Consider the following 18678-nt stretch of genomic DNA (forward strand, 5'->3'; position numbering starts at 1 on the left):
GGAACTTGGATAGGCATTCTGAGAGAAGTGATTCTTTGCATTTGGGGTCTCGTTTCCTTCCAGATGTATTTTGGTGTCCATCACAGCTGCCTTTTAGAAGGGCATTGACTGAGTTGGCAGTGATGTGGCTTCTATTCTTGCTCTCACCATATGTAGAAGGTGCAGCTCAATGAATTAATTCCATGCCATAGTGTCATACACCATGGAAATAGACTATTCAACCCAACTCTTCCTTGCTGACCAAGTTTCCCAAACTAAAATAGTTCCACTTGCCGTGTTTGGCTAATAGCCCTCCAAACCTTTCCTATTCATGTACCTATCCAAATGTCTTTTAGATGTTGTAACTGTACCTGCTGGTACCCCTTCCTCTGGCAGTTCATTCCACATACGAACCATATTCTGTATGAAAACATTGCCTCTAAGGTCCCTTTTAAAGATTTCTTCTCTCACCTTAAAATTATACTCCTTGATTTCCATTGAAAGAAGTAGCAAGGTTGTTGCATGTGAGTGGACTGCTATAAATATGTGGTGTCTTCCGTGAAGCTGGAGGTCACCTGTCAACCTGATTGCACACACTGAGGGAAGAAATGTTTTGAACTGCAGCATCTTGCCTTGTCATGGTTGGAACACTTCACACTAACTGATCGAGTCTTCCAATTTTATTTTGGAAGCTCCTCCTGCTGTGCACTCACTTTTGGCAAAATGCGGAAAATAGGAAAGAAGGAATCCAGAATTATAAAGACTCATAACTGCCCGTTAATTCACCCCAATGCCAACCCTCCAGACCCATTACAGCTCCTGGCATTGAAACATTTCACCTCACCTAAGCACACACAGTCCTTTGTAGTTATGTAATTCAAGCACTGATTTCTTCAGACTGAGCCACACTCATCAAGTTTTGTTATGCAATCAAAACACAAGCAATGGCCGTGACAACATATCAGACTATCACTTTAGTCCCGCAATGTTTGCAAACTTATGTGGATCAATAAAAAGGGAGTCAGTTGTTTTAGTGTCACATCACAACGGGCTTGTTTGGTCATTGACACTGAGGGAGAAAAAGTTGGCAAAGTCCAGATGCTGCGTGAGGCTATGTTTGCGACCTTACCCCGGGCGCGGTGCACTTTGGGAGTTGTAGGTATTAGCGTGACGTTTGTCATCGGAATAAGGGGGCGGGTGGTGGTGGCTGGACTACAGCTCCTAGCATACCCTGTAGCTCTGCGGGTGCTCTCTCCGCCTTGGTGACCATGTCGTTCCTTGGTTTTGCGTGAACGCTGAAGGAGCAAATACTCGGCTTTTCTGTGCCGGTTCTTTAAAAGCGAGCACCAGCGTGGTTATACGGCGAGCAACCATGGGATCCAGGATAAGGTGAGTTTATTTTTCTCTCTCTCTCTGTGCTGTGAGGATTTCGAGACGTTGTGCTATTCTTCAGCCTGTTGAGCAGTGCTAGGCCGCGGCGTTCCAGGAGCTTGCTTGCTCTATTCACCCAGCTCTCTAACAGGACAACACATCCAACCCAAGCAGCTAGTCTCTTCAGTACAGTAAGGATAGCAATGTGCCTTTGGTTGCTAAGAGGCAGACCATGAATTACTACAATACAGGACCTATCTTTGTTACTGGGCGAGCAAACAAGAAAAAAACATGAGCTGATAATACCTGGACTATTGATGCCCATGCTTCGGTTTGGAACCTAGTTGGATGTTGGTCAGTTTCTCCCAGGCACCGTCTTGGCCTTTATTTTATTTAATACGCACGAGCCACCATCATCTTGTACGTTATGTACAAGCAACTGTCAACATGGCTTGCTTCCCACTTAAGGTGGATGGGAGAGGTTTCTGAGTTCTACACGAGCAAAGAGCACAGATGCTGGACATGACCCTGATCATGTATGGTGAAACTACTATGTTTGAGAGATTGACTCCTCAGAGTGAATAGTGGGCACCAGATAAACTGTTCCACATGCTACAGCTGGGAATTTAATTTTGATATTTTCTTTGCTCACTTTATTGATAGGGACAATGTTATTGGCTGGGTCAGATTCATCCTTCCATTATGAATACCCACACAGGCAATTTATGTCTTGTTAGACTTTCAAATAATGGTCTGACAGCTGTGGAAAAAGAATTGCAGTTTTTTTGGTGTCCTGTACTTTCAAAAATGTAATGAAAGAACTGAGATACTTTTAAAATGCACCTGAGCTTCAAAATTAGATTCCTGTTTTAATGGTAAGAATAATCTGGAATAAAGAAAAATATTTTCACTTTTTTTTGTTCTTAATTTGTAAAATCCTAATAAATCTAAAGCCTTAGTTCAGAGCATCACTACATTTTTTTTAAAGAAAAAAAATGAGTCTTGTAAGGAGTTATGATTGGGTAACATGCAGCTTCGTTATAGAGTCATAGAGATGTATAGCACTGAAACAGACTCTTCGGTCCAACTCATTCATGCTGACATATCCCAACCTAATCAAGTCCCATTTGCCAGCACTTGGCCCATATCCCTCTAAACCCTTCTTATTCATATACCCATCCAGATGCCTTCTAGATGTTGCAATTGCACCAGCCTCCATCACTTCCTCTGGCAGCTCATTCCATACACGCACCACTCTCTGTGTGAAAAAGTTACCCCTCAGGTCCCTTTTATATCTTTCCCCTCTCACCCTAAAACTATGCCCTCTAGTTCTGGACTCCCCACCCCAAGGAAACGATTTTGTCTATTTATCCTATCCATGCCCCTCATGATTTTATAAACCTCTATAAGGTCACCTCTCAGCCTTTGGCGTTCCAGGGAAAAACAGCCCAGCCTATTCGGGCCTCTCCCTATAGCTCAAATCTTCCAAACCTGGCAACGTCCTTGTAAATCTTTTCTGAACCCTTCCAATTTTCACAACATCCTTTCAATAGGAAGGAGACCAGAATTGCACACAGTATTCCAAAATTGGCCTAACAAAAGTCTGGAACAGCTGAGACATGACCTCTGAACTCCAAAACCTGGTGCACTGACCAATAAAGGAAAGCATACAAAATGCCTCCTTCACTATGCTATCTACCTGCGATTCTGCTTTCAAGGAGCTGTGAGCCTGCACTCCAAGGTCTCTTTGTTCAGCAACACTTCCTAGGACCTTACCATTAAGTGTACAAGTCCTGCTAAGATTTGCTTTCCCAAAATGCTGAACCTTGCAATTATCTAGATTAAACTCCATCCGCCCATTGGCCCATCTGATCAAGATCCTGTTGTAATCTGAGGTAATCTTCTTTGCTGTCCACTACACCTCCAATTTTGTCATCTGCAAATTTACTAACTAGACCTCCTATGTTCACCTCCAAATCATTTTATATAAATGACGAAAAGTAGTGGACGCAGCACTGATCCTTGTGGCACTCCACTGGTCACCACCACCCTTTGTCTTCTACCTTTGAGCCAGTTCTGTATCCAAATGGCTAGTTCTCCCTGTGTTCCGTGAGATCTAACCTTGCTAATCAGTCTCCCACGGGGAACCTTGTCGAACACCTTGCTGAAGTCCATAAAGATCATGTCCACCGCTCTGCACTCATCAATCCTCTTAGTTATTGTTTCAAAAAACTCAATCAAGTTTGTAAGACATGATTTCCTATGCACAAAGCCATGTTGACTATCCCTAATCAGTCCTTGCCTTTCCAAATACATTTAATCCTGTCTCTGAGGATTCCCTCCAACAACTTGCCCACCACTGACGTCAGACTCACTGGTCTATAGTTCCCTGGCTTATCCTTCCCACCTTTCTTAAATAATGGTACCATGTTAGCCACCCTCCAGTCTTCTGGCACCTCCCTTGAAAGTTATGGGATTGTGGGAGGAAGGAAAAACTGACGGAGATAAAGCATTTGATCCATGAAATGCATTCATTCACAGGGTGTAGACATCGATGATGGGTCTAGTATTACATATCCTGATTGCTTTGAGAAGGTGATGGTCGGCTGCTTTATTGAGTAACTGGACTCTGTATAATGAAGATAGACTCACAGTGCTTAAGTAAGGAGCAAATTCTCCTCTAACTTACTAGGTGGCTTATTGATGGAATGCACAGTACTTTTAATGTTGGCACGAGATCCGGTGCATGGAAGTGGCTGTGGGCCTGAGTCCAGTGTGGCTAGAGCAAGCCTGAAGTGTCAGTCCCCTGGGATCTGTGGCATTGAGAGCAGGAAGCTCAAGGTTTCTCAGAGAGTGGGCCAACGTGGAGGAGGCTAAGCCTTTGCTCTTGGTGCAGTTAAGAAAGATTGTTGAATTTTCTCTTTATTCATTTAATTTTCTACTTCATACTAGGAAGAACTGTAATGTTAACTTATTTCTTTATTTTCCTACTTTATACTAGGAACAGCTGTAACGCTTTACTTTTAAATTTATTTCTGTATGTTACTATTTATGTCTTAGCTTTGTACCTAAAATGGTGCCGTGTATGGTGACATTGTACACATTTCACTGTGCTTGAGTACATGTGAACAATAAAGTTTAAATTTAAAAAATGTTTTTGATTCAACTGCACCTATGTGGTATTTAAAAGAGAACTTCTGGGATGTATCTTCTGTGTTGCTTTATGGCTATGTGTAAGTGTAGCTTGCATGGTGTATTAGTTGGAAATCATAGAATTTGGACCCAGTACTGATAAAGGAATGGCAATGTATTATGAAGTTGTGACAGTGTATAAATTGGAGGGGAATTTGGTCGTTCCCTTAAGCCTGTTGCCTATGTTCTTCTAGGAAGTAGATGTTACGGGCTTGGGAAATGCTGGATGTTCATAAGCTTGTTGCAAGTTTTTAAGAGTTTGCAGTCTAAGCTGATGACTTGTATCTTCTCGATGGTGGCCAGGCTTTGGGGAGTCAGGGAGTGAGTTATTCACCATTATGTTCAGTGTCTGAGCTGTCATTGCAGCCATAGCATTTTTGAGACTAGTCTATTAATGGGATATTAATAGTAGGGGGAATTTAACGATTATGGTGTCACTGACTCTCCCTGTTTTACGGAATTGGCCATTGCCTTCAATTTTGTGGCAGATTCTGTCATTAATCAGTCATGGCCTTTAATGTAATACAGGTCTTATCACATGTGAGTATGGACTGTTCCATCATCAGAGGAGTTGTAAATAAAACTGAAACCTGTACATTCTTCAGTAAACAATTCCAGTTCTAAACTTTTGATGGAGGGATGGACAGTGATGACGACAAAACTGAAAATAGTTGAACTTTGGCTACTATCCTAAACAAATACATCAGTAATGTCCTTTAAGCTGAAATGATTGACTTCCCACAGCAAGATTCATGTTTCTTTCCACTCCAGCCAGTGGAGCCTATAAAGTAATATCCGAAATGATGCCTTTGTAAACTAAGAATGTGGAAGATAGTGGTTGTGGAAAATAGAAGATGCACAATGAAAAGAAATAACCTAAATGTTCATTCTGATTAACAAGTGAAATTGGAAAAATCTTTTAATGTATGTAGTTTTTTCCACAACTAATGAGGAAATGTGTGTGTGCTTCTCTGATGTTCCAGTGGAAGTAATCCTTGTGAGTTCCTACACCTGACATTAACTCTTGCTATTAGCAACAGGAAAGAATAAGTAATGGTACTATAGATTTGTTTGGAAAACTGTTGTTGATGTGTTGTGTGGCACAGAATTTGAATAAATATCAGTTTTGTGAAATCAAACCTGTAGTTTAACTCTGCTATTCTTGATGAATTTTTTGTAATGCCCTGTCATGTGTGAATTCTATTTATAATTAATGGTTCAAAGGAGGAGCCACAGGGTGCAACTTTAAAACAATAATTTAGGCTAGCAGCTAATTATCTGTAATTTAAGCGACAATTAAATGTTAATCTTTATGCAAAATGCTGCCTTTAATTCTTTGGAAATAGCAAAGCTTCATTAAACTGCAACCAATCATTTGTTATGTCTTTGCAAAGAAATGTTTATGCATTTATTATTCACATGACATTTGTTATTGATCTGATAATTCAGAAGTAAATTTCAAAAGACCTGCAAGGAGACACCAATTACAAAAATTGATGCATGTTAGAGCAAGGAGGTGTACAACATAGAATTTGCCAAGTGCCCGCTCTCTCGCTCTCTCGCTCTCTCGCTCTCTCGCTCTCTCGCTCTCTCTCTCTAATATTTAGTTTCACACAAGCCTGTTCCCACCGGTCCATCTGACCTTAGGTCTAGGGCGATACTTTTATAATGTAAGTCTTTGTATATCTTTAGATTAATGCATCAGATAAGCTTCACTGATTTGTCTGAAGTGGCACAACGTACAGCATTCTATAAAGCCAAAACTGTGGATGCTGAAATTATGAAACAAAAAATGAGAGAAATTGAAGAAGAGTTACTGGTCTTGAAACATCAATTCTGTTTCACTCTTCACAGATGCTGCCAGACCTGCTGCGTTTCTCCAGCAGTTCTGTTTTTATTTGACATTGTGTACTTGGAGTGGTATTTAAAAATATTAGCTGTAACTCAGCTTTTTTTGTCACTTCAGGGTAATTATCTGTGTTAATTGGGCCTTGCTGTGTAATCTTGTTGAAATCAGCAATGGTCATTCTTGCAAATATCTTGAGCAAAGTTTCTCAAAGTAAAGAACAGTTAGCATTTACAGTAGACCCTCATAAAAAGCAGCAAATAGAACAGATATTGTTCTTATTAATGAGATTTACTGGTGGAATAGCCAAAAATGATAAACTGTAATCACAGATTAAAAATACTTTGTTTTAAGAGTGACATTCAGTCCAGTGTAATGCGTTTATAAACCAAATATACCTGAGGAATAAGCGAACACACAATTTAAAAGAAAAGATCTCTTCAAGGTCATAGTCCTGTGCAAGAGTTCATTTCATGTTAGACTATTAATACTTCATCCTTTGCCCCTCGCTGGCCCTGAGAAGGTGGTTGTGATTTCATGTCTTGAAGCATCACAGTTTGCACGGTGAAGGTGCTCCCACCGTACCACTTAATAGGTAGCTTCAAGATGCTGAGCAAGGAACATTTTGTAATTTAGCAAGGAGCTTGGAGCTGATGGTGGTTCTTTATACTTGATGCCCTTTGTGGGTTTGGAAGTGCTATAGAAGCATCCTTGGTGAGTTTTCCTAATTTTTCCCATAATATTTCTAATTCATGTTTTTGGCATATTTCTGTGAAAGTTAGCATCTTTGTGGTATGTTGCCCAAGTGGTCCTTCTGGGGGGTCATTTTGATATTGATCAGGGCAAGAGCCAACTTCCACTTAGTTTTGTATTTCTGAAATGTTGTGGTTAATTGTCATGAGCCAACTACCTCACATGCGCTATTAACTAAATTATCAGTCCTGTAATTGAAATTAGAGCACTCCAAATCTGACCAGCTGTTTGTGCATCTATTACTGAACTAGAGGCAAAATTGGCTTTGAGATGTATTCACCCAGAATTGGTGCATTCATAGCAAATGTACACATTTACTGACTGTGATAATTAATAGTCTGAAAATGTGTTGCTGGAAAAGCGCAGCAGGTCAGGCAGCATCCAGGGAACAGGAGAATCGACATTTCGGGCATAAGCCCTTCTTTCAGGCTTATGCCCGAAACGTCGATTCTCCTGTTCCCTGGATGCTGCCTGACCTGCTGCGCTTTTCCAGCAACACATTTTCAGCTCTGATCTCCAGCATCTGCAGACCTCACTTTCTCCTGTGATAATTAATACTTGTTTACATTTTTTTTCCAAGCAAAAACCAAACTGAATTAAATTTGGGGTTCTTCTGAATCTAATGGTTAAAGACAACGCAAATTGCTTATAATATCTTTGGGTTAGAGGAGTGTAAAAGAAGCTGTGGTTTACCACATCTGATCACTGTCTATGTGTGGATGTCATAGAAGGCAGAATCATGTCTGCTTGCCTTGCCATCTCAACTTTTGGAAGAACTTGCCAAATTCTTATGATCAAGACTCATGGTGAGGTAAGGAGAAAGTGAGGACTGCAGATGCTGGAGATCAGAGTCGAAATTCTGAAGGACTAATGTCCGAAATGTCGACTCCTGCTCCTTGGATGCTGCTTGTCTGGCTGTGCTTTTCCAGCACCACACTCTCACTCATTTTGAGGTAACAAATGTCAGCATCAGCCATAAGTCAAACTTTCAGGAGATGAGGAAGATTACAAAGACAGAGGAAAGCATTCTTATTAGCCTAATGTCCAAATGGTAATTGAGGTAATATTTCACTGCTGCCAATACCCCATACTGTCACGTTAATACACTCATTAAGTCATATCTGTCCCCTCTTTCTGTTGTGGTCCTATTGAAATTTCCCCTTACTGTAGAAGGTGTTAATATTTGTGTTGCTTGGCATTATATCAAATTTTCTTTAATCAATGTCATTAAGTCTTTCCTGAAAATCAAGGTTTTTAATGCATAATAAAGGCCCCATATTTATGTTCTGAATGATTTGTAGAAATATAATGATTAACTTAGTCCAATGGCAGAAGATGGTGTTACTATAAAGAACATGAGCAGCACTGTGCATCTTCAGATAGACATTATCAAATACTTCCCCTTTGTAAAGTTCATCTGAAGAGTTCTATGTGAAAGGTACTAAGCAAAATTGTAATGTTTTTGGCTGATTGTCAGCAATGGTATATATTTTGACACTCATATGACCTAAATTGTTGTAAACATCGCTTCAAATATTCTGCTTGTTAATTTATTTTTTTTAGATGCTTGTACCTTTATGACGCTACATCTTGCATTGGAGTATTACAATGAAACAGTATGAAAAGAAATCAGATAAGGGCATTAATGTAATTCCTTACTTGAATTTTGAATAGATGGTTCCTTTTTCTTTAATAACTATTAGAAATTTAGGGAAGAGGTATCTTCTCAGAAGCTGAGTTTGTTATGCTTGTGTTATGGACTAGGCCAGACCACTCAAAATATTCTTAAGTAGGCAGCCCCAGACCATAACATTACACTTACCGAAACAAATTGCACAGTGAAAATTAACCGGAGTAAGATAGCTAGGTTGACTACTAGATTTTAGAGCAGATAAAAATTTATTCACAAAATTACACAATGAAGCACAAAGAACAGAATAAAGAACCCCTTGAGAACTGAACCTATCCAACTAGACTTAATTATGCTGTTCTGAATATACACAATACGCAAACTCCCTTTAAACCCCAGTATAAATGGAACACATGCTTACAGGTTGAAGGTGAAGGGCAGAAAAGCAAATGAGCTTCCACACAGCTCCCTGTTGAACTTCCTAGTTCAATGCTGAACTAAACCTGCTCAGCTGGAGAGCTGACCACTCTTCTCTTTTTATACAGGTCACTTCTAAACCATGACCACTTTGGCCTGAAATCTTATCTGCTTACATGTTAACAAAAGGCCTCTCAAAATCCTTTTCATCTCCGTACCAAACCAGACTGATTGGAGCCCGGCCCAGTTTACTGCCCCTCTGAAAAAAAAAACGGCAGAGTTTCCTTGAGCCAAGGAACAGCTTTTAGTAAAATAATTACTAGCTTTGTGACATTTGATTATGCCTTAAAACAATTTGGCTGCTTGCTTACCAATGCAAAACTGAAAGCATTCCGTAGATAGTGATAAATTTTCTCTTGGCTTTCAGAAAAAGTTTGTAAGCTGCTATATTGGAATGGAAACCATCACTCCCAAATAAATCACAACAGATTTGACGGATTATTACATTTCACTCTTCATTAAAAAATGGGATCTTGATTATCATCTCAGAAAACAAACTGGTGTAACGTGATAATGAAAGCTCCTGAATTTTAAGAGTACCTTCGTATTGCTGTTGTTTGCTGAGATTTACTGTAACAGTTCAGTTTTCCTTTCTGTGTGACTAATGCTGAGAATGATTTTTATTGATACAGGGAAAATCCAGAGAAGATATTTGAAGTGTATGCTGAAGTAATACATCCTGAATCCAGTGGTTCAGGTACAGTGTTCACTTTTGATTTACTCAGTTGCATCTTATTTGAAAATTAATATATTGGAGAAAGTACTTTAAGCTGCTCTCTGTGGCAAGTGGTTTGAAGTTTGAAACTTGATGGCATTCGGGCGTTTTTACAACTTTTTCTGTCACATATGAACTTCAGAATTGGGATGTCTGATACTTGAAGAAAATGATTCTCTGGGGCTGGATACTCATTCGCTTTTCAACTATCTTGCAGTTTGTCTCATTTTCACACACTGAAACAATTTCAGCAGGGATCATGTTAGTCTCTGAACCATATTATATCCATATTATATTGTATGGCTGCTGTATCAGCTGGAATGATGTTAATGCATCGCTTGCTAAGATGACATGGTCATTTTGTGAAATCTGAATGGTCTCCTATGTTGTGAAATGTTAATGGAAGAAATTAAGAGTCAAGATGCAAGTTGTGTAAGGTTCTAGAATATATTGTATGTATATCTTCCTTGTAATTAACTTCAGATTATTTATAATACAACTTCAGTAATGACACTTTCATATCATTGTGAATTTCTGAGCCTGTCAATGCCAAATTAGAGTCTGATGACTATATATGAAAACAAACTGAAAAATTACTCTATCACATGCAAAACAGAGACTGTATACTGAATGTTATAAAGTGAATACAAAGAGGGATTAAAAAGAGAAGCAGTGAAATGAAATCTAATATTGTAATGTGTTCTGAGGAAGGGTCACTGGACCTGAAATGTTAGCTCTGATTTTTCTCCACCGATGCTGCCAGACTTGCTGAGATTTTCCAGCAATTTGACTTTGTTTTTGATTTCCAGCATCTGCTGTTCTTCCAAATTTTTTTCTCATTTTAAAAAGCCTTGCATTGAAGACTACTGGAAAGAATGAGCTAAACTCTTTGTAGACCCTATATGCATAAAGCTTAAACTATGAAAATGTGTCAAAGTAGTGTTTTCCTTTTAAAGAAGCATGGAACTATATTTTATGCTTGATTTGAGTGAATAACAATTGAATTATCCTATGTTTGAATGCTTTAAATTAATACCACTTCGATGGCAGGACTTATTTCTGTCTACAGAGATTACATTACATTACATTACAGTGTGGAAACAGGCCCTTTGGCCCAACAAGTCCACACCGACCCGCCGAAGCACAACCCACCCATACCCCTACATTTACCCCTTACCTCACACTGTGTGGGCAATTTAGCATGGCCAATTCACCTGACCTGCACATCTTTGGACTGTGGGAGGAAACCGGAGCACCCGGAGGAAACCCACGCAGACACGGGGAGAATGTGCAAACTCCACACAGTCAATCGCCTGAGGTGGGAATTGAACCCAGGTCTCTGGTGCTGTGAGGCAGCAGTGCTAACCACTGTGCTAGAGTTTCATAGTCCAATAAATAATGTGCAACAGATACAATATTAGACTGTGTAGTACCTGTTATAATGCAGTTGGAAAAGTAACAGCAACATCAAAGATTAAAATAGCGAAGAGATTTAATTTAACTAATATGTCTGCGAGATAATGATGATATCAGTCACAAGAGTCTAATGAAGTAAATATTCATCAAGTGAAATGATATCAGTTGAAGACCTAGGTGTATATTCACCTTGTGATGCAGTGTTTGACCAATGTTGAGAAACTTACATCAGTAACTACTGATAAATTGTGGGTGGCAGTAGCTCATTATATTTGGTTACATACTCTTCTACACTGGTTAAATTTCACCATCGTTTTGGTCTCTTGGGAGGAGGAAAATTGCTTAGACTGTCCTGTTTCCCTTTGTACATGCATTGCTGTATGTTATTTTAGACTTTAACAACTGCAGCCAAGAAATTAGAACTGCTTTTTCTGATCATAAATCTCAGTATATGTACTTCATTTACATAGAGAACTTTATTTACCATGAGAAATAAATAGAATGTATAATGTGCTGTAACTTCTTATTTTTTAATGTCAGCATATTGTAAACAAACAAACAATCATTATTAAGACTGATATGCTATATGCACATGATTGAACTATTGTGTTTAAATATGGTAGACCTCTTCACTTGGCGCCACTCATACTCCATATTACATCCTATATTTAGTGTTTCCAAGTGCATCTTAACTTGTTTTAGATTTCAGTGTGTCTTTTCCAGATTTTAGATGATTATTGTTGAAGATGTTTATATTAGTCATCTAAAAACATAAGATATAGGGACAGAATTGGGCCATTTGGCCTGTGATCTGTTCCATCATTCAATCGTGGCTGATATGCTTCACAATCCCATTCTCCTGTCTTCTGCCCATAACCTATCTACCTCTGTCTTAAATACACTCAATGACTTGGCCTCTGCAGCCTTCTGTGGCAATGATTTTCCATGGATTCACCACCCTCTAACTTAAGCAATTCCTCTTCATCTCAGTTCTAAAAGGTCGTCTGTTTGCTTTGAAGCTGTGACATTGAGTCCTGGTCTCTCCTACTAGTGGAAACATCTCCATGTCCACTCAATCCAGTCCTCTCAATATTCTGTAAGTTTCACAAAAGTTCCACCCCCCCAACTCCACCCAAAATGAATGCTTACATTGCATTTACCTTCCTAACTGCCAACTGAACCTGCATGTTAACCTTAAGAGAATCCTAAAATAGGACTCCGACATGCTTTAGATTTCTGAAACCTTTCCCCTTTTAGAAAATAACCTATGTCTCGCTTCTTCTTAGCAAAGTGTATAACTTCACACATTTTATTTTCAATGTCCCTTCTTTTCATACTCTCTACAAGCCTGTATAAATCCCCACTGTCTCCCTTCTGCCAGTCAGCCTATCCTCTATCCATGCTGGAACCTTATCCCTAACACTTATCTTTTTAACTCTTATCTTTTTAGCAGCCTTCTGTATGGCACCTTGTCAGATGTCTTTTGGAAATGCCAAATAAATCACATCCACTGCCTCTCCTTTGTTTAACTTGCTCGTTACCACCTCAAAGGATTCTATTGCATTTGTCAGGCATGATCTCCCTTTGACAAAGAAGTGCTGATTCAGTTCTATTTTATCATGCATTTCCAAGTATTTTGCAATCTCATCCTTAATAATGGATGCTAAAATCTTACCAATGACAGAGGTTCAGTATACAGTCTGTAGTTTCCTGTCTTCTTCCTCCCTCCTTTCTTAAACAGCAGTGTTACATTAGCCATTTTCCATCTTCTGGGATCCTCCTTGACTCCGTGATTCCTGAAAGATCACCATCAATGCCTCCACAATCTTCTCAGTTGTTTCTTTTCAGAACCCTGGGTTGCAGTCCTTTTGGTCCATGTGATTTATCCACCTTCTGGCCTTTCAGCTTTCCTCGCACCTTCTCCTTGGTGATGACCACTATACTTAGCTCTGTCCCTGACTCTCTCTTGAAGATCTGGTATACCACTGATATCATCCACTGTGAAAACCAATACAAAGTACCTGTTCAGTTCCTCTGTCACACCTTTGTTCCCAATTACTATTTCTCTCATTTTCCTGCAGTCTAATGTCTACTCTTTTTCTCTTGCCTTTTAGATGTTTAAATAAACTCATGCACTCTTTTATATTACTTGCGAGCTGACTGTCATATTTCATCTTCTCCCTGCTTTTTGCTTTTTCAGTTGACTTCTGGTTTTAAAGGCACCCATTGATCTTTCCCACATTGTATCTTTTTTCTTTTGTGTTTATGTTGTCTTGATTTCTCTCGTCAGCAGCAGTTGCTTCGTCCTTCCTTTTAATGTTTCTTCTTCCTTGGGTTGAATTTCTGCTGTGCCTGCCGAATGACCCCAAGAAACTCCTGCCTTTGCTCTATCATCTTCTGTGCCAGGTTTTCCTTCCAGTTCCCTTCTGGCCAGCTTCTCCCTTTATTCTCTCTTATTGTCTTTGTATTTACCTTTACCTCATATAAAACCTTGTTTTGTTGAGCATTAAATTCAGTTGGTGCTTTCTGACCATCAGTGGATAAAATTATTTTTCATTTTATCTGAGCATTGCCAAAGTTGTGCACAGTAGCTGCCTTCATGTTTTATGACATTCTTGCCAACATTAATTTTATGAAAATTGTTAAATATCCATGCTTGTAAAAACACTTTGATTTATTTGGTAATTTGTGTGGTAAGATAAGTGATTAAATGATGTAATTACTTTGTATTAATTGCTTTTTTTTTGGAATGTGGCTCTCTTCATTACCTGGTGTAGACCCACTTTTTTTTTTGAAGAGTTCATTTTTAGGAAAAAGTGAGAGAAAAGCAATAATTTTTTCTTTATCCAGTCTACTCATTATTTGAAAGAGTAGATAGGAAGAAGCTATTGCTGCTTGTAAAAGAAACAAGAATAAAAGGGCATAACTTAATATGGTGTGCTAAAGAAGCAAGGGTGACGTGAAGAAATACAACATTTTCACCTAACGAGTGGTTAGGGTCTGGAGTGCACTGCCTGGGGATGTAGTGGAGGCAGCTTCAGTTAGAGCATTTGAGAGGGCATTGAATGATTTGTTTAATGTGCAGAGTTGTGAAGAAAAGGCAGGCGATTGGCAGTAGGTAATGATACTCATTTGTAGAACTAGTTCAAACATCGTGGGCCAACTGATCACCACCTTTTGCCTGCTACAATTGTGATTAGATTTTTTTTGTATTTTCATAATTTACTTGTTGAAAGGTGGAAATTAGGCTGTTGGTGTCTTCTAGGAAAAAACAATGACTGCAGATGCTGGAAACCAGATTCTGGATCAGTGGTGCTGGAAGAGCACAGCAATTCAGGCAGCATCCGACGAGCAGCAAAATCGACGTTTCGGGCAAAAGCCCTTCATCAGGAATGAAGGCAGAGAGCCTGAAGTGTGGAGAGATAAGCTAGAGGAGGGTGGGGGTGGGGAGAAAGTAGCATAGAGTACAATAGGTGAGTGGGGGAGGAGATGAAGGTGATAGGTCAGGGAGGAGAGGGTGGAGTGGATAGGTGGAAAAGGAGCTGGGCAGGTCGGACATGTCCGGACAAGTCAAGGGGACAGTGTGGAGCTGGAAGTTTGAAACTAGGATGAGGTGGGGGAAGGGGAAATGAGGAAGCTGTTGACGTCCACATTGATGCCCTGGGGTTGAAGTGTTCCGAGGTAGATGATGAGGCGTTCTTTCTCCAGGTGTCTGGTGGTGAGGGAGCGGCGGTGAAGGAGGCCCAGGACCTCCATGTCCTCGGCGGAGTGGGAGGGGGAGTTGAAATGTTGGGCCACGGGGCGGTTTGGTTGATTGGTGCGGGTGTCTCAGAGATGTTCCCTAAAGTGCTGTGCTAGGAGGTGCCCAGTCTCCCCAATGTAGAGGAGACCGCATCGGGAGCAGCGGATACAATAAATGATATTAGTGGATGTGCAGGTAAAACTTTGATGGATGTGGAAGGCTCCTTTAGGGCTTTGGATAGAGGTGAGGGAGGAGGTGTGGGCACAGGTTTTACAGTTTCTGCAGTGCCAGGGGAAAGTGCCAGGATGGGAGGGTGGGTCGTAGGGGGGCGTGGACCTGACCAGATAGTCACGGAGGGAACGGTCTTTGCGGAAGGCGGAAAGGGGTGGGGAGGGAGGGAAATATATCCCTGGTGGTGGGGTCTTTTTGGAGGTGGCGGAAATGTCGGCGGATGATTTGGTTTATGCGGAGGTTTGTAGGGTGGAAGGTGAGCACCAGGGGCGTTCTGTCCTTGTTACGGTGGGAGGGGTGGGGTCTGAGGGCGGAGGTGCGGGACTCCCCACCTCTTACACTGCTACATTGATGACTGCATTGGCGCCACCTCGTGCTCCCGTGAGGAGGTTGAGCAATTCATCAACTTCACCAACACATTCCACCCTGACCTTAAATTTACCTGGACCATCTCTGACACCTCCCTCCCCTTCCTGGACCTCTCCATCTCCATTACCGACAACTGACTTGACACTGACATTTTTTACAAACCCACCGACTCCCACAGCTACCTGGATTACACTTCTTCCCACCCTATCTCTTGCAAAAATGCCATCCTGTATTCCCAATACCTCCGCCTCTGCCGTATCTGCTCCCAGGAGGACCAGTTCTACCATAGAACACACCAGATGGCCTCCTTCTTTAGAGACCGCAATTTCTCTTCCCACGTGGTTAAAAATTTCCTCCAACACATCTCATCCACATCCCGCACCTCCGCCCTCAGACCCCACCCCTCCAACCGTAACAAGGACAGAACGCCCCTGGTGCTCACCTTCCACCCTACAAACCTCCGCATGAACCAAATCATCCGCCGACATTTCCGCCACCTCCAAAAGACCCCATCACCAGGGATATATTTCCTTCCCTCCCCACCCCTTTCCGCCTTCCGCAAAGACCGTTCCCTCCGTGACTACCTGGTCAGGTCCACGCCCCCCTACGACCCACCCTCCCATCCTGGCACTTTCCCCTGCCACCGCAGGAACTGTAAAACCTGTGCCCGCACCTCTATCCAAGGCCCTAAAGGAGCCTTCCCCATCCATCAAAGTTTTATCTGCACATCCACTAATATCATTTATTGTATCCGTTGCTCCCGCTGCGGTCTCCTCTACATTGGGTAGACTGGGTGCCTCCTAGCAGAGCGTTTTAGGGAACATCTCCGAGACACCCGCACCAATCAATCAAACCGCCCCATGGCTCAACATTTCAACTCCCCCTCCCACTCTGCCGAGGACATGGAGGTCCTGGGCCTCCTTCACCGCCGCTCCCTCATCACCAGACGCCTGGAGGAAGAACGCCTCATCTTCTGCCTCGGAACACTTCCACCCCAGGGCATCAATGTGGACGTCAACAGCTTCCTCATTTCCCCTTCTCCCACCTCATCCTAGTTTCAAACTTCCAGCTCCGCACTGTCCCCTTGACTTGTCCGGACATGTCCGACCTGCCCAGCTCCTTTTCCACCTATCCACTCCACCCTCTCCTCCCTGACCTATTATCTTCATCTCCTCCCCCACTCACCTATTGTACTCTATGCTACTTTCTCCCCACCCCCACCCTCCTCTAGCTTATCTCTCCATGCTTCAGGCTCTCTGCCTTTATTCCTGATGAAGGGCTTTTGCCCGAAACGTCGATTTTCTGCTCGTCGGATGCTGCCTGAATTGCTGTGCTCTTCCAGCACCACTGATCCAGAATGTTGGTGTCTTCTGTTGGTACTGAGTCAGTGCTGTGGGTGACATTCTGCTCTGCGCCTGATATTTGTGAATGCCTTCACTCTTGAGATGATGGCAATCAATATCATAGGCAGTGACACATGTAATGGCAACTCTTGGCAGAGTGTTTTACATAAGAATCTTGTTTTACCAAGTCAGGTATAATGTTTTATCTGTTTCTGCTTATTTAACTGTGCTGGGATCTGGGGATAAAGCGAATCACTTTTAGGAGTATTATGTTTATGACCTTCATCAATTTTAAAGATGTTAAATCACAAAATGAAATCTTGGGCAGAGAAGATATATCCATGTATTTTTAAGAGTCCAAAATTTTTATGTCTCAACATATCATTATTGAAAAACCAACTTTTGAAAAGACTAAAACCCTACAGTGACTGGACTTGTTCTGAATAATTATTGGTAAAGTTCTTTGTCTTGATTTTCATAGTATCATTGGTTCAAGTATTCTGGTACGTGCACATTTTTTTTGAAGCACTGACTTGCTTTGGAATTTGAATTTTAAGTTCCTAAAAGGAACTGATTTATTCTAATGTTTGCAGAGAAATTGTTATAATGTGATTTAGTCATAAAGTTTGCTTTTGAGTACACCACACCCTTCAAAACATTTTTGCCTTGGGGATACAGATAATAGAAGGGTGTTTTCAACTGTCTCACAGTGGAATGTTTGTTTTTTTTCCCTAAACTATCTTGTTAACTTGGAACAGTGCCAGAAGAATGAGAACACCGACAACTTTTTTACCCTAAAGGTTCTGGTGGGAAATAATTGGGGGAGAAAATAAATTTGTCCCATATTTCCCAGTGGCTCGTTCCCTGATTGGGAATAGTGTGGTATGAAGAGAGTTATGGCTAGATAATAACTTATCATAATATTCAAATATACTGTTAATCAATAAGAGTCACTAGCATTTATATAATGCCTTTTAATGTAGTTTGGCCCAAGCCATTTCATAGGAATGTCCACCAACAACATGTAACAAGGAAGGAGACACTAGGATAGGTGGTTAACAGTTGAATCAACAAGATACTGTTCAGGATCAGACAAGCTGCCTCAGGTGACTGACTGTGGAGTTTGCATGTTCTCCCCGTGTCTGCGTGGGTTTCCTCCGGGTGCTCCGGTTTCCTCCCACAGTTCAAAGATGTGCAGGTCAGGTGAATTGGCCATGCTAAATTGCCCACCGTGTTAGGTAAGGGGTAAATGTAGGGGCATGGGTGGGTTGCGCTTCGGCGGGTCGGTGTGGACTTGTTGGGCCGAAGGGCCTGTTTCCACACTGTAATGTAATCTAATCTAATCAAAATATGTTATGGAAATAACATAGACCTTTACTCTTATTTTTCTCTTAAATGCAAGTGTAAGGCACTGTTCCAGATATGATTTTGACTGGTCCACCACTAACCTTCAATCAAAACATACTATTCTTGCACCTCTGCTAAAATGCAATAAAACAAAGAATTGGTATAACTTTTCTCTATTGACATACTTAACAAGATAATGTACGATTTAATCACTAATCATCAACTATTCTAATATAGGCAAAATCCCATAAACGCACTCTTTGGAAA

The 18678-nt window shown here is 41.0% G+C and overlaps 1 protein-coding gene across 5 annotated transcripts in view; it reads left to right on the top strand.

Annotated features, from left to right (window-relative positions):
- The first annotated feature begins 1212 nt into the window (after positions 1 to 1212).
- Positions 1213 to 18678, top strand: part of dennd1a (DENN/MADD domain containing 1A) — a 533820-nt gene continuing 516354 nt past the window's right edge. For 4 of the 5 annotated variants that reach the window (XM_043720136.2, XM_043720139.2, XM_043720138.2 and 1 more), the window contains exons 1-2: positions 1214 to 1368; positions 9881 to 9945. In XM_043720136.2, the coding sequence (XP_043576071.1) occupies positions 1352 to 1368; positions 9881 to 9945 (82 nt within the window). In that variant the 5' untranslated portion in view covers positions 1214 to 1351. Of the gene's footprint in view, positions 1369 to 9880; positions 9946 to 18678 lie in introns of all 5 variants that reach the window. The other variant, XM_087998441.1, reaches the window with a different exon arrangement.

Source organism: Chiloscyllium plagiosum, unplaced genomic scaffold (assembly GCF_037043375.1).
Source record: "Chiloscyllium plagiosum isolate Xiang-an unplaced genomic scaffold, Cpla_swu_hap1 HiC_scaffold_21, whole genome shotgun sequence".
NCBI lineage: Eukaryota > Metazoa > Chordata > Chondrichthyes > Orectolobiformes > Hemiscylliidae > Chiloscyllium > Chiloscyllium plagiosum.